This window comes from Anguilla anguilla, chromosome 9 (assembly GCF_013347855.1).
Source record: "Anguilla anguilla isolate fAngAng1 chromosome 9, fAngAng1.pri, whole genome shotgun sequence".
Lineage (NCBI taxonomy): Eukaryota > Metazoa > Chordata > Actinopteri > Anguilliformes > Anguillidae > Anguilla > Anguilla anguilla.
The window spans coordinates 53,612,188-53,627,983 of NC_049209.1; the positions used below are offsets into that span (position 1 = coordinate 53,612,188).

Below are 15,796 nucleotides of genomic sequence, written 5' to 3' on the forward strand. Positions count from 1 at the left end.
CAGGTCCATCTCCGTGCATTTATTGAAAGGGGGGCTGTGAATGTAGATGCTTATTTAGAACTCTGTTACTGTCTATTTACTATGCATATTTAAATGGAAGTATGTTAATACCTTTGCTCAAGGTGGTGGGTGACTCAAATGTTGTCAAGAGCAAAATAAATGTAAGAATGTGTGGCACTGCGAATATGTTTCTCACCCTGGGTACTGTAAGACAGGGCTGCACAACTCCAGTCCCGCCCAGGCTGCTCCATGTGCCGGTTTTTGTTCTAACCATGTTACCTTTGTTTTAGCTTTCTGCCAGCTCTATAAGCTGGCTCACCCCTGCACTGGAGCGCAGTGGAACCTTTAGGCTACACCTGCAGCGTGAGGCTGCAGCCAGGGCGCGGGCAGGCGTCCGATCCTGAGCCCGGTCCAGCTGAGCGCGTGTATGAGGGCAGGAGGTCTGAAGGGGATCGGGCGCGTTCAGTGGACCCGCTGGTGTTTGGGCTGGCGGGCAGGCCCAGACCTCGCTCTGAACACCCTGTTCTCTGCTCTAGGCTTCTCTTGCGTGGCAGAGAAAGCGGATTCACCCGTTTCTGGCTGAGGTGTCAGTGAGGCCTGCACAACAGGAAATGTGGCATTAAAGTGTCTCCACGGTTACCACTGTCATTACCATCAACGCCATGGGCTTCATTACATTTATTGTATGAATTTGTAATTATGCCATTCTAAATGTCTGTATTGTGTGAATGTCTCTCCTGTAAAAAAAATAATGATATGATATTGTTTTTACCAAAGAGTAATCCTGTCCAGGTCCTTTCTGAGTGGAGGTTGGGTGTTACCCTCGTATTCCATGTGGGGTTTTCTCCCACAGTCCAAAGACACGCAGGAAGGGTGTGCGTGCCCTACAATGAATCTGTCTGAGGATTATTCCTGCCTGTCATCCAGTGCATGCTGGGATCGGCTCCTGCTCCCCCACGACCCTGCTGGGGAATAACTGGGCTAGAAGATGGATGGATGTTATCACCAAACTCCCGTGGATTCTTGAAGACAACGTGCCCACATACTGCTGCTATGAATGCCATACATGTTTAAAACAAGTGAAATGATGAAAGTTAGACTGAACAGTAATTGATAATTATTTGAATTAATATTTTATACCCGTTAATGTACCTATCACAATGAGGGATAATGTGTCTTTAAATATTTATGATGAAAAATGTGTTAATGCAGAGAACAGAAAAAGACACAAGTTATATTATTTTTCAAAAAAGTTTGAATTAATTTACTTCACCATGGCTGTCGCATAAACATGATTTTGTATTCAATTGTATTACAAAAAAGAAATTTATATGTTTTTGACATTTTTCCAAATTTTGTACATAAAACTATAGTCTAATGTATTTTTCATTTTTCATTATTAATCATAAATATCATCAAACACATTTTAATTGATTTATTTCACAATGTCTGTCAGATAAATATGATTATCTATTCAATTGAATTACAAAAAAGACATTTGAAACTTATAGAAATTTTTCCACTTTTTGTATATATGACTATAAACTTATGAGTTTAAATTGTTCTACTCAAACCAATTATTAATCAGGAAAACCGTCAAAGCATTTTAATTGGTTTATTTCACCATGTCTGTCATATAAAGATGATTATTCAATTGTATTAGAAAAAAGCAATTAAAATGGTTTAAAAATATTTTTCCACTTTTTTGACATAAGGCTATAGGCTTTTGTATTTTGCCATTTTCCACAATATCACATTATTCATCATGAATTCCATTAAAAGCATTTTAAAAATTTTATTTCACCGTGGTGATTACATACACAGGATTGCCTTTAAGTCTATAACATTAAATGGCATTTACAATTGTTTCGACATTTTTCCACTATTTTGACAGAAGGCTATAGGCTTTTGTATTTTGCCATTTTCCACAATATTACATTATTCATCATAAATTCCATAAAAAGCATTTTAAAATTATTATTTCACCGTGGTGATTACATACACAGGATTGCCGTTAAGTCTATAACATTAAATGGCATTTACAATTGTTTCGACATTTTTCCACTATTTTGACATAAGGCTATAGGCTTTTGTATTTTGCCATTTTCCACAATATCACATTATTCATCATAAATTCCATAAAAAGCATTTTAAAATTTTTATTTCACCGTGGTTATTACATACACAGGATTGCCTTTAAGTCTATAACATTAAATGGCATTTACATTTTTTCGGACATTTTTCCACTATTTTGACATAAGGCTATAGGCATTTGTATTTTGCAATTTTCCACAATATCACATTATTCATCATAAATTCCATAAAAAGCATTTTAAAATTTTTATTTCACCGTGGTTATTACATACACAGGATTGCCTTTAAGTCTATAACATTAAATGGCATTTACATTTTTTCGGACATTTTTCCACTATTTTGAGATAAGGCTAAAGGCTTTTGTATTTTGCCATTTTCCACAATATCACATTATTCATCATAAATTCCATAAAAAGCATTTTAAAATTATTATTTCACCGTGGTGATTACATACACAGGATTGCCTTTAAGTCTATAACATTAAATGGCATTTAAAATTGTTTCAACATTTTTCCACTATTTTGACATAAGGCTATAGGCTTTTGTATTTTGCAATTTTCCACAATATCACATTATTCATCATAAATTCCATAAAAAGCATTTTAAAAATTTTATTTCACCGTGGTTATTACATACACAGGATTGCCTTTAAGTCTATAACATTAAATGGCATTTACAATTGTTTCGACATTTTTCCACTTTTTTGACATAAGGCTATAGGCTTTTGTATTTTGCCATTTTCCACAATATTACATTATTCATCATAAATTCCACAAAAAGCATTTTAAAATTATTATTTCACCGTGGTGATTACATACACAGGATTGCCTTTAAGTCTATAACATTAAATGGCATTTACAATTGTTTCGACATTTTTCCACTATTTTGACATAAGGCTATAGGCTTTTGTATTTTGCCATTTTCCACAATATCACATTATTCATCATAAATTCCATAAAAAGCATTTTAAAATTTTTATTTCACCGTGGTTATTACATACACAGGATTGCCTTTAAGTCTATAACATTAAATGGCATTTACATTTTTTCGGACATTTTTCCACTATTTTGACATAAGGCTATAGGCTTTTGTATTTTGCCATTTTCCACAATATCACATTATTCATCATAAATTCCATAAAAAGCATTTTAAAATTATTATTTCACCGTGGTTATTAAATACACAGGATTGCCTTTAAGTCTATAACATTAAATGGCATTTACAATTGTTTCGACATTTTTCCACTATTTTGACATAAGGCTATAGGCTTTTGTATTTTGCAATTTTCCACAATATCACATTATTCATCATAAATTCCATAAAAAGCATTTTAAAATTATTATTTCACCGTGGTGATTACATACACAGGATTGCCGTTAAGTCTATAACATTAAATGGCATTTACAATTGTTTTGACATTTTTCCACTATTTTGACATAAGGCTATAGGCTTTTGTATTTTGCCATTTTCCACAATATCACATTATTCATCATAAATTCCATAAAAAGCATTTTAAAATTTTTATTTCACCGTGGTTATTACATACACAGGATTGCCTTTAAGTCTATAACATTAAATGGCATTTACATTTTTTCGGACATTTTTCCACTCTTTTGACATAAGGCTATAGGCTTTTGTATTTTGCAATTTTCCACAATATCACATTATTCATCATAAATTCCATAAAAAGCATTTTAAAATTTTTATTTCACCGTGGTTATTAAATACACAGGATTGCCTTTAAGTCTATAACATTAAATGGCATTTACAATTGTTTCGACATTTTTCCACTATTTTGACATAAGGCTATAGGCTTTTGTATTTTGCCATTTTCCACAATATTACATTATTGGTCATAAATTCCATAAAAAGCATTTTATAATTTTTATTTCACCGTGGTTATTACATACACAGGATTGCCTAGAAGTCTATAACATTAAATGGCATTTACAATTGTTTCGACATTTTTCCACTTTTTTGACATAAGGCTATAGGCTTTTGTATTTTGCCATTTTCCACAATATTACATTATTCATCATAAATTCCATAAAAAGCATTTTAAAATTTTTATTTCACCGTGGTGATTACATACACAGGATTGCCGTTAAGTCTATAACATTAAATGGCATTTACATTTTTTCGGACATTTTTCCACTATTTTGACATAAGGCTATAGGCTTTTGTATTTTGCCATTTTCCACAATATTACATTATTGGTCATAAATTCCATAAAAAGCACTTTAAAAATTTTATTTCACCGTGGTTATTACATACACAGGATTGCCTTTAAGTCTATAACATTAAATGGCATTTACAATTGTTTCGACATTTTTCCACTATTTTGACATAAGGCTATAGGCTTTTGTATTTTGCCATTTTCCACAATATCACATTATTCATCATAAATTCCATAAAAAGCATTTTAAAATTTTTATTTCACCGTGGTTATTACATACACAGGATTGCCTTTAAGTCTATAACATTAAATGGCATTTACAATTGTTTCGACATTTTTCCACTTTTTTGACATAAGGCTATAGGCTTTTGTATTTTGCCATTTTCCACAATATTACATTATTCATCATAAATTCCATAAAAAGCATTTTAAAATTATTATTTCACCGTGGTGATTACATACACAGGATTGCCTTTAAGTCTATAACATTAAATGGCATTTACAATTGTTTCGACATTTTTCCACTATTTTGACATAAGGCTATAGGCTTTTGTATTTTGCCATTTTCCACAATATCACATTATTCATCATAAATTCCATAAAAAGCATTTTAAAATTTTTATTTCACCGTGGTTATTACATACACAGGATTGCCTTTAAGTCTATAACATTAAATGGCATTTACAATTGTTTCGACATTTTTCCACTTTTTTGACATAAGGCTATAGGCTTTTGTATTTTGCCATTTTCCACAATATTACATTATTCATCATAAATTCCATAAAAAGCATTTTAAAATTATTATTTCACCGTGGTGATTACATACACAGGATTGCCTTTAAGTCTATAACATTAAATGGCATTTACAATTGTTTCGACATTTTTCCACTATTTTGACATAAGGCTATAGGCTTTTGTATTTTGCAATTTTCCACAATATCACATTATTCATCATAAATTCCATAAAAAGCATTTTAAAATTTTTATTTCACCGTGGTTATTACATACACAGGATTGCCTTTAAGTCTATAACATTAAATGGCATTTACAATTGTTTTGACATTTTTCCACTATTTTGACATAAGGCTATAGGCTTTTGTATTTTGCAATTTTCCACAATATCACATTATTCATCATAAATTCCATAAAAAGCATTTTAAAATTTTTATTTCACTGTGGTTATTACATACACAGGATTGCCTTTAAGTCTATAACATTAAATGGCATTTACAATTGTTTTGACATTTTTCCACTATTTTGACATAAGGCTATAGGCTTTTGTATTTCGCAATTTTCCACAATATCATATTATTCATCATAAATTCCATAAAAAGCATTTTAAAATTTTTATTTCACCGTCGTTATTACATACACATGATTGCCTTTAAGTCTATAACATTAAATGGCTTTTACAATTTTTTCGACATTTTTCCACTTTTTTGACATAAGGCTATAGGCTTTTGTATTTTGCCATTTTCCACAATACTACATAATTGGTCATAAATTCCATAAAAAGCATTTTAAAATTTTTATTTCACCGTGGTTATTACATACACAGGATTGCCTTTAAGTCTATAACATTAAATGGCATTTACAATTGTTTCGACATTTTTCCACTATTTCGACATAAGGCTATAGGCTTTTGTATTTTGCAATTTTCCACAATATCACATTATTCATCATAAATTCCATATAAAGCATTTTAAAATTTTTATTTCACCGTGGTTATTACATACACAGGATTGCCTTTAAGTCTATAACATTAAATGGCATTTACAATTTTTTGGACATTTTTCCACTTTTTTGACATAAGGCTATAGGCTTTTGTATTTTGCCATTTTCCACAATATCACATTATTCATCATAAATTCCTTAAAAAACATTTTAAAAATTTTATTTCACCGTGGTTATTACATACACAGGATTGCCTTTAAGTCTATAACATTAAATGGCATTTACAATTGTTTCAACATTTTTCCACTATTTTTACATAAGGCTATAGGCTTTTGTATTTTGCAATTTTCCACAATATCACATTATTCATCATAAATTCCATAAAAAGCATTTTAAAATTTTTATTTCACCATGGTTATTACATACACAGGATTGCCTTTAAGTCTATAACATTAAATGGCATTTACAATTGTTTCGACATTTTTCCACTTTTTTGACATAAGGCTATAGGCTTTTGTATTTTGCCATTTTCCACAATATCACATTATTCATCATAAATTCCATAAAAAGCATTTTAAAAATTTTATTTCACCGTGGTTATTACATACACAGGATTGCCTTTAAGTCTATAACATTAAATGGCATTTACAATTGTTTCAACATTTTTCCACTATTTTTACATAAGGCTATAGGCTTTTGTATTTTGCAATTTTCCACAATATTACATTATTCATCATAAATTCCATAAAAAGCATTTTAAAAATTTTATTTCACCGTAGTTATTACATACACAGGATTGCCTTTAAGTCTATAACATTAAATGGCATTTACAATTGTTTCGACATTTTTCCACTATTTCGACATAAGGCTATAGGCTTTTGTATTTTGCAATTTTCCACAATATCACATTATTCATCATAAATTCCATATAAAGCATTTTAAAATTTTTATTTCACCGTGGTTATTACATACACAGGATTGCCTTTAAGTCTATAACATTAAATGGCATTTACAATTTTTTGGACATTTTTCCACTTTTTTGACATAAGGCTATAGGCTTTTGTATTTTGCCATTTTCCACAATATCACATTATTCATCATAAATTCCTTAAAAAACATTTTAAAAATTTTATTTCACCGTGGTTATTACATACACAGGATTGCCTTTAAGTCTATAACATTAAATGGCATTTACAATTGTTTCAACATTTTTCCACTATTTTTACATAAGGCTATAGGCTTTTGTATTTTGCAATTTTCCACAATATCACATTATTCATCATAAATTCCATAAAAAGCATTTTAAAATTTTTATTTCACCATGGTTATTACATACACAGGATTGCCTTTAAGTCTATAACATTAAATGGCATTTACAATTGTTTCGACATTTTTCCACTTTTTTGACATAAGGCTATAGGCTTTTGTATTTTGCCATTTTCCACAATATCACATTATTCATCATAAATTCCATAAAAAGCATTTTAAAAATTTTATTTCACCGTGGTTATTACATACACAGGATTGCCTTTAAGTCTATAACATTAAATGGCATTTACAATTGTTTCAACATTTTTCCACTATTTTTACATAAGGCTATAGGCTTTTGTATTTTGCAATTTTCCACAATATTACATTATTCATCATAAATTCCATAAAAAGCATTTTAAAAATTTTATTTCACCGTAGTTATTACATACACAGGATTGCCTTTAAGTCTATAACATTAAATGGCATTTACAATTGTTTCGACATTTTTCCACTATTTTGACATAAGGCTATAGGCTTTTGTATTTTGCCATTTTCCACAATATTACATTATTGGTCATAAATTCCATAAAAAGCATTTTAAAAATTTTATTTCACTGTGGTTATTACATACACAGGATTGCCTTTAAGTCTATAACATTAAATGGCATTTACAATTGTTTCGACATTTTTCCACTTTTTTGACATAAGGCTATAGGGCTTTTGTATTTCGCAATTTTCCACAATATCATATTATTCATCATAAATTCCATAAAAAGCATTTTAAAATTTTTATTTCACCGTGGTTATTACATACACATGATTGCCTTTAAGTCTATAACATTAAATGGCTTTTACAATTTTTTCGACATTTTTCCACTTTTTTGACATAAGGCTATAGGCTTTTGTATTTTGCAATTTTCCACAATATTACATTATTGGTCATAAATTCCATAAAAAGCATTTTAAAATTTTTATTTCACCGTGGTTATTACATACACAGGATTGCCTAGAAGTCTATAACATTAAATGGCATTTACAATTGTTTCGACATTTTTCCACTTTTTTGACATAAGGCTATAGGCTTTTGTATTTTGCCATTTTCCACAATATTACATTATTCATCATAAATTCCATAAAAAGCATTTTAAAATTATTATTTCACCGTGGTGATTACATACACAGGATTGCCGTTAAGTCTATAACATTAAATGGCATTTACAATTGTTTCGACATTTTTCCACTATTTTTGCATAAGGCTATAGGCTTTTGTATTTTGCCATTTTCCACAATATCACATTATTCATCATAAATTCCATAAAAAGCATTTTAAAATTATTATTTCACCGTGGTGATTACATACACAGGATTGCCTTTAAGTCTATAACATTAAATGGCATTTACAATTGTTTCGACATTTTTCCACTATTTTGACATAAGGCTATAGGCTTTTGTATTTTGCCATTTTCCACAATATTACATTATTGGTCATAAATTCCATAAAAAGCATTTTAAAATTATTATTTCACCGTGGTGATTACATACACAGGATTGCCTTTAAGTCTATAACATTAAATGGCATTTACAATTGTTTCGACATTTTTCCACTATTTTGACATAAGGCTATAGGCTTTTGTATTTTGCCATTTTCCACAATATCACATTATTCATCATAAATTCCATAAAAAGCATTTAAAAATTTTTATTTCACCGTGGTTATTACATACACAGGATTGCCTTTAAGTCTATAACATTAAATGGCATTTACAATTGTTTCGACATTTTTCCACTATTTTGACATAAGGCTATAGGCTTTTGTATTTTGCCATTTTCCACAATATTACATTATTGGTCATAAATTCCATAAAAAGCATTTTAAAATTATTATTTCACCGTGGTTATTACATACACAGGATTGCCTTTAAGTCTATAACATTAAATGGCATTTACATTTTTTCGGACATTTTTCCACTATTTTGACATAAGGCTATAGGCTTTTGTATTTTGCAATTTTCCACAATATCACATTATTCATCATAAATTCCATAAAAAGCATTTTAAAATTTTTATTTCACCGTGGTTATTAAATACACAGGATTGCCTTTAAGTCTATAACATTAAATGGCATTTACAATTGTTTCGACATTTTTCCACTATTTTGACATAAGGCTTTTGTATTTTGCAATTTTCCACAATATTACATTATTGGTCATAAATTCCATAAAAAGCATTTTAAAAATTTTATTTCGTGATGGTCATTATATAAACAGGATTTCCCCAACATCTATAACAACAAATTGCCTTTTAAATTTTATTGAAATTTTTTACAGTGTTTGGATATGAGACTATAGGCTTATGTATTTTTCATGTTTTCACTCAACCACATTATTAATCATAAAACTCCTCAAAAGGGTTTTAATTGATTTATTTCACCATGTCTGTCCCATAAACATGGTGTTCAATTCAATTGTATTGCAAAAAAGCAATGAACTCTTTTTTAAAACTTTTTTTCACTTTTTGGACATAAGACTATGATCTTATTTTAAAATTTTTTTTTACTCAAGCCAATAATTAATCATAAAAATAGTCAACAGCATTTTAATTGATTTATTTCACCATGGCTGTCACATAAACATGGTGTTCTATTCAATTGTATTACAAGAAAGCCATTTGAAACTTTGAAATTTTTCCACTTTTTGGATATAAGACTATGATCTTATTTTTAAAAATTTTTCCACTCAAACTCTTTATTAATCATCAAAATCGTCAAAAGCATTTTATTTGATTTTTTTTTTTTTTTACCATGGCTGTCACATAAACATAGTTTTTTATTCAATTGTATTAAAAAAAGGAAATAAAAATGTTTTGACATTTTTCCACTTTTTGGACATAAGACTATGATCTTATTTTTAAAATTTTTTCCACTCAAACTCTTTATTAATCATACAAATCGTCAAAATGATTTTAATTCATTTATTTTACCATGGCTGTCACATAAACATGATTTTCTATTGAATTGTATTACAAAGAAGCTATTTAAATTTTTTTGACTTTTTTCCACTTTTTGGTCATAAGACTATATAGTCTATTGATGTTTCCTTTTCCCACTCAAACACTTAATTAATAATGAACATCTCAAAAGCTTTTAAGATTCAAAAATATCATTCACTGTGTCAATTCCATTCACAGCATCCCTCATTAGAAAAATATATTATCGAATAATATCAAATAAAGAAAATAATTCCACCAAGCTTTTGACCCACTGTCATGAATTTCAAACATTTGCAGGTCTCGCTGCTATATTCTTACAGAATGCTGACCAGCTGGATTGAACATCTTCAAACAAAAAATCTCACCGCTGTCTTTTTCTGTCATACTTAATATACAGAAGCATGTCGGTCATCGGGCACAAAATCTAATTTCACAGGCATCCCTAGCCAACAATATATTTTATACCAAGCATTTCTCTTCAGCAGAATGAATTATGGATACCAAAGGTAATCATCAGCTAATAAATTTACTCTGTGATCTTTGTCCACAAGTTGTATTGCCATTTTTGGACACTTCTAGTGTAAAAACACCTGAGACAATGCAGAAATCTACCCACTTAAAAAGAAAACCATCAGAGCTGTCTGGCATGCAGTGTCGCCAATGTTAAATCATGAGAAAAATAATGAAAAAAAACAAAAAAAAACTAATTTGATAGGAAACAGTTTGAGATTCAATGTAATCAGTCATTACTCCCATTTTCCACCTCATCTAAGAGGCCATATGTTGCTGTGGCAATCGTGCAGTGAACTCTTACGGAGTACATCCGGTCCTTATTGGACTCATACGTGCTCTGTTGAATCAGCACTGGATGTTTTACTCCGAGAGACTCAAAGGAGACAAGGCCCTGCACCATTGTCAGTGAAAACAATTAGAAATTATGTTGTTTATTTTTTATAAGAGGGGTATTGATAATTGTATTGGTAACATGAGACATTTTGCAATCCCTTCATTCTAGTTCACTGCGGCAGTAGCTGGCCCTGGTTTTCAAAAATCCACTGTATAGTTCTGAGAAACTGTAAACTGTTATTTCATAAATTTTCAGAAAGTGGGATATTGGGAAATTGGCATTGTATTATGAAGAACTTCAGCATTCCATCCAGCTGAAGTTCATTACTGTGGAAGATGGCCACTCAGGGGACCTGCAACAGCGCGTGAGAAGGCACTTTTTCCACATCCAGTGTAAAATTCGCAGAAACTGTCGTACAGTGAGATTACGTAATTTTTTTTTGTTTCGTGAGTGAAAAAAGGTTCTGAAACTGACTCACAGTTTACATTTGTGGTTTGGAAACCAGAGGAAACCCGAATCATTGGGCATGGTATGTCAAGCCCATTTTCTCGAGAATTACTCACCCCCACCCCCCCCCCCCCCTTTTTCATTCTGGTGACCAACTCCTCCTACCCGTGAAGTCACAAAAGCGAAAGTTAACGGGTTGTGTTGGCGCATCCACAGCACTCCCTCCCACGCGCATCCCTAGGCCTATCCAGTGTGCGGTTTTTACTTTCTCTCTCTCACCTCTTGCTCTGGGTTTTTCCAAACCCCGATGGCTGCTCGCGGGACACAGCGCGTGACGTCGGTTCAGGGGGTCGGGTCCACGAGCGCATCTCTTATTCTGAGCGCCGCGTCCATGCTCGTCGCGTGCACCTGTCTTGGACTGCTGCTGGCTCAGGCGGCGCAGGTCCACAGGCTGCACGCGGAGCTGCGGGACCTCAAGCTGCGCGTCGCGGGGGAAACGGACGCGCGCCGCTGCGGGGTAGGTGAGTCTTCGCCGACTGAGTTCGTCACATTAGCTGCCTGAAAAATATAGGATCTATTGGAAAATACAGAAACACGAATATAGAAATCGATACTAAATTCCAACGAGGTCACGTTTTACGCAATGGGATCAAACGTCCTGCTGCGGTTATGCGGCGTAGCCTACAGAAAACTGCTTGAGAAACTTTAACTTTATCGAGAAACCATAAGACCGATAATGGGCAGCAGTCATTTGTTATTAAAGATGTGGTCATGGTTCATGATTGATAGAGGGACATAATATTAACGAATGCACTGTAACATAGCGTGTAGTAACTTGTAAGTAAGTTGTGAGTGTCACATGTATAACCTTTCCCTGCGCTACAGTGCTTCCGTTCGCTGCCCACGCAGCTGTTCGCGGACTATCCACATTCCGCTCCTGTCTCTGCTTGCGATAGAAGAAACATAATGCAAAGTTATGAATCATTTTCAAAGTAATACATTTGAGTAAAACCTATTACTTTACTATAAGATACAGCTATATAACTCCACTCTGTGTACACGCTGTGTAATAATGTTTGAGGAAGTCTGAAGCACTGGGTTGGGAACTTGGGTTGGGACTGGTAACCACTTCTGCTCGTCACCATTTCCTGAATTGCTTCATAAAATTACCAGCAGTGCAAACGAGAAGGATGTCGAAATAATTCAAGCTTGGGATGCTCGTGCAGGCAGCTGAACTGGAGTTTGTGTTTGTACATTTAAGGCCGGGAAAGAGAAGGGTTTTAAAAAAAAACATTATACAATTCTAAAGTAGTGTTCTAAAACTCCATTGCTTTCAATTACCAGTAGCAGTTGTTACATCAGCATTAGAATGTTCAGTTAATGACACAATGTTCTGTTCTAATTACATATTTGTGATCTCACACCTTAAAGGATTAATGATGTTGCACATTCACCCGCCATGTCAGCGAATAGGCTGTGCTGCTCGCTTAACTCGCGCGGAATTACTCACGTTCTCCTGCACTGTAAATCAGTCCGGATAGGCGCTCGTGCAGAATGAATATAATTCAGCGGCGCGCGTTCGGTCCATCCTGATCTGTGCCAGGTGCCGGCGACTGCTCCTTCCGGTGGACCGGAGGCGCGAGATCTCGGCGGGATTCGAATGCGGAGGGAAATGCAGAGAGAGGGAAAGCGGCGGAGACAGCGGCAGCTCGGTAAACGTGAGCTCGTGCCCCATTCCGCCAAGTTCATCCCAACCATCCTCATCCTCTTGTCTCAGCTGAATTATAAATAATAAATTCTATCACGTCAGATTGTGATATGTTCTTGTGCATGTAATATACAATAACTTGGCTATACTAGGCACATAAGCCTATAGAAATAATTGGCTGTGAATGTGAAGTCCAGTTACCCCACCCAACACACACACAGTGTAACCCAGGGGGCCCTTAGGAACATCGCAGCCTACGGAAACGTTACTAACTCTTGTGAAGTGCTCACTCAGCGAAACAGCTGACACCTTTCCCATCACAGTAGACTGACATCTCCAGTTTAAATGAAATCCTTGGTTGTGATTGTCGTGTCTTCCTGCAGGGCGGCGCACTTTCCTGCACCTCCTGCCCCTCTCCTCACACTCATACGGTGAATCCAGCTTTTCTTTTCTTTCTTTAATTCTCATCCTCCCATTCCATCGTCTCAGCTCTGTGATCACAGGTCTTAATATGTCACAATCTCTTCTCTTTTTCTGCTCTCTGGTTTGTTTTCTCTCTCTCTCCATCACTGCCTTGCCCCCACCTTCTCTCCCCTTCACTCTCTCTCTCTCCCCCTTCTCTCTCCCTCTCTCTGTCTCTCGCTCTCTTCTTCTTCTCTCTGTCTCTCTCGCTCTCTCAGATGAGGAGGACCAGACACTGTTGAAATGGACCACGGGACGCAGTCAAGGGGACGGGCTAAAGTTGTCGGGTGAAACGGTTACCGTGTCGACTGGAGGGTCCTACTTCATCTACAGTCAGGTAGACTAAATGTTATGTGGGGAAATGCGTAAGGTCAGATAAGTGTGGCTGTTTTGAAGTCACTCTGGGGCTTACAGCAAATGTGGATTGCAGCTAATAGTTGATAATTCATAATCATACATAGCATGATTAATACTCAATAGGGTTTATGATATGCAATATATATGACATATTTAATAAATTAATTCTCGCATATGAAATGATAATGACAATGCTGATGTGAAAGAATAAATTATCTTTAAGCAGGAGGCGAATGTGCAATCTTACACCGGGGGTGTCAGTGTTAGACACTGAGCTCCTATTGGCTAAGAAAGGGAAAGTGTCTGTGATGCTTCCCAGGCCTCGGCGACAGACTGTGCTTTGATTGGCAGGTCCTGTATACAGACACTACTTACGTCATGGGTCATGTGATCAGAAAGCGCTTCGATGACAACGAGACCAACCTGCTGAAGTGCATGAAGAACATGCCAGCCAATAAGACACTGGCACTCAACACCTGCTATACTGCAGGTATACACTGAACACATGCTGAACACACACACACACACACCTGATACACACACACACACGCATACACACTGAGCACACACTCCCTGTTTTCAGACTCTCTCTCTCTTTCTCTCTCAGGTGTTCAGTACCTGGAGTCTGGCTCTGTGGTGGAGCTCCTGATTCCCCGTAAGGATGCAGAGATCAGCCTGCTGCCCCACGCCACCTTTATGGGTCTCTACAGACTCTGAACACTGAAACGACCCTGACCAACACACGTCTGAACACCGACTCAACACCAACCAACACGTCTGAACACCGACTCAACACCAACCAACACGTCTGAACACCAACTCAACACCAACCAACACACATCTGAACATCGACACAACACCAGCCAATACACACCTGAACACCGACCAACACACATCTGAACACCGACTCAACACCAACCAACACGTCTAAACACCAACTCAACACCAACCAACACACATCTGAACATCGACACAACACCAGCCAATACACACCTGAACACCAACTCAACACCAACCAACACACACCTGAACATCGACACAACACCAACCAACACGTCTGAACACCAACTCAACACCAACCAACACATCTAAACACCAACTCAACACCAACCAACACACATCTGAACATCGACACAACACCAACCAACACACGTTTGAACACCAACTCAACACCGACTGACACACATCTGAACACTGACTCAACACTGACCAACACACATCACTGACTGAACACATAAACCAGCACACTCACCACTGACGACACATAATAAAGACTGAGCACAGAAACTAACCGACACAAGCTGAACTCCCACAGTCAGTGTCACAGTTATCTGTTGTAAATCCCAGAGAAGGCTAGTGGATCATGGTTTTAAGCATTTAAAGCTGTACTCAACATGAATTTAATCACATCCAGCCGTAAACAAATTACATTGTTAAATGTCCAGGCCGTCAGAATTAAAAAAACATACTTGTTTATTAATTGAAAAAAGGATTGTTTGAGAGGCAGAGACTCAGTTAATGAGCATTTTTTTGCAAATTTGTTTGAGTTTCCCTTCACACACACACAAACCACCACATGTATTTCTGATGAGGCTGATGACACATCTGTGATCTAAAAAACAGTGATTCGAATTAGTTTGATTTCCTCATTCTGCTCCAGGGTTATGAAAGCAGTGCTCTACCTAATATGCATGCAATTCTGACAGGCAAATAAGGGAACACACACACACACACACACACACACACACACACACATGCATGCACACACACACACACACGCATACACACACAC

General features: G+C 34.6%; 1 protein-coding gene across 4 annotated transcripts; it reads left to right on the top strand.

The window, feature by feature from the left end:
* The first annotated feature begins 11,675 nt into the window (after nt 1–11,675).
* On the top strand, nt 11,676–14,973 carry tnfsf13 (TNF superfamily member 13). 4 transcript variants are annotated; one of them, XM_035431994.1, is made up of 6 exons: nt 11,676–11,994; nt 13,081–13,195; nt 13,569–13,616; nt 13,866–13,984; nt 14,356–14,494; nt 14,612–14,973. In XM_035431994.1, exons 1-6 carry the CDS (start codon nt 11,785–11,787, stop codon nt 14,719–14,721), a joined length of 741 nt encoding a protein of 246 aa, XP_035287885.1. In that variant the 5' UTR covers nt 11,676–11,784; the 3' UTR covers nt 14,722–14,973. The 4 variants fall into 4 exon arrangements, with proteins under 4 accessions (XP_035287885.1, XP_035287886.1, XP_035287887.1 ...); XM_035431995.1 differs by having other exon boundaries at nt 13,081–13,189; nt 14,612–14,972; XM_035431996.1 differs by lacking the exon at nt 13,081–13,195 and having other exon boundaries at nt 11,676–11,998; nt 14,612–14,972.
* The last annotated feature ends 823 nt before the right edge of the window (nt 14,974–15,796 follow it).

Bases quoted from the DNA above. Each gene is read 5' to 3' on its own strand.
- tnfsf13 (XM_035431994.1), top strand. From the start codon at position 11,785: ATGGCTGCTCGCGGGACACAGCGCGTGACGTCGGTTCAGGGGGTCGGG. The intron at 13,985-14,355 runs GTAGACTAAATG...TTTGATTGGCAG, and splicing joins CCTACTTCATCTACAGTCAG to GTCCTGTATACAGACACTAC. The intron at 14,495-14,611 runs GTATACACTGAA...TTTCTCTCTCAG, and splicing joins CAACACCTGCTATACTGCAG to GTGTTCAGTACCTGGAGTCT.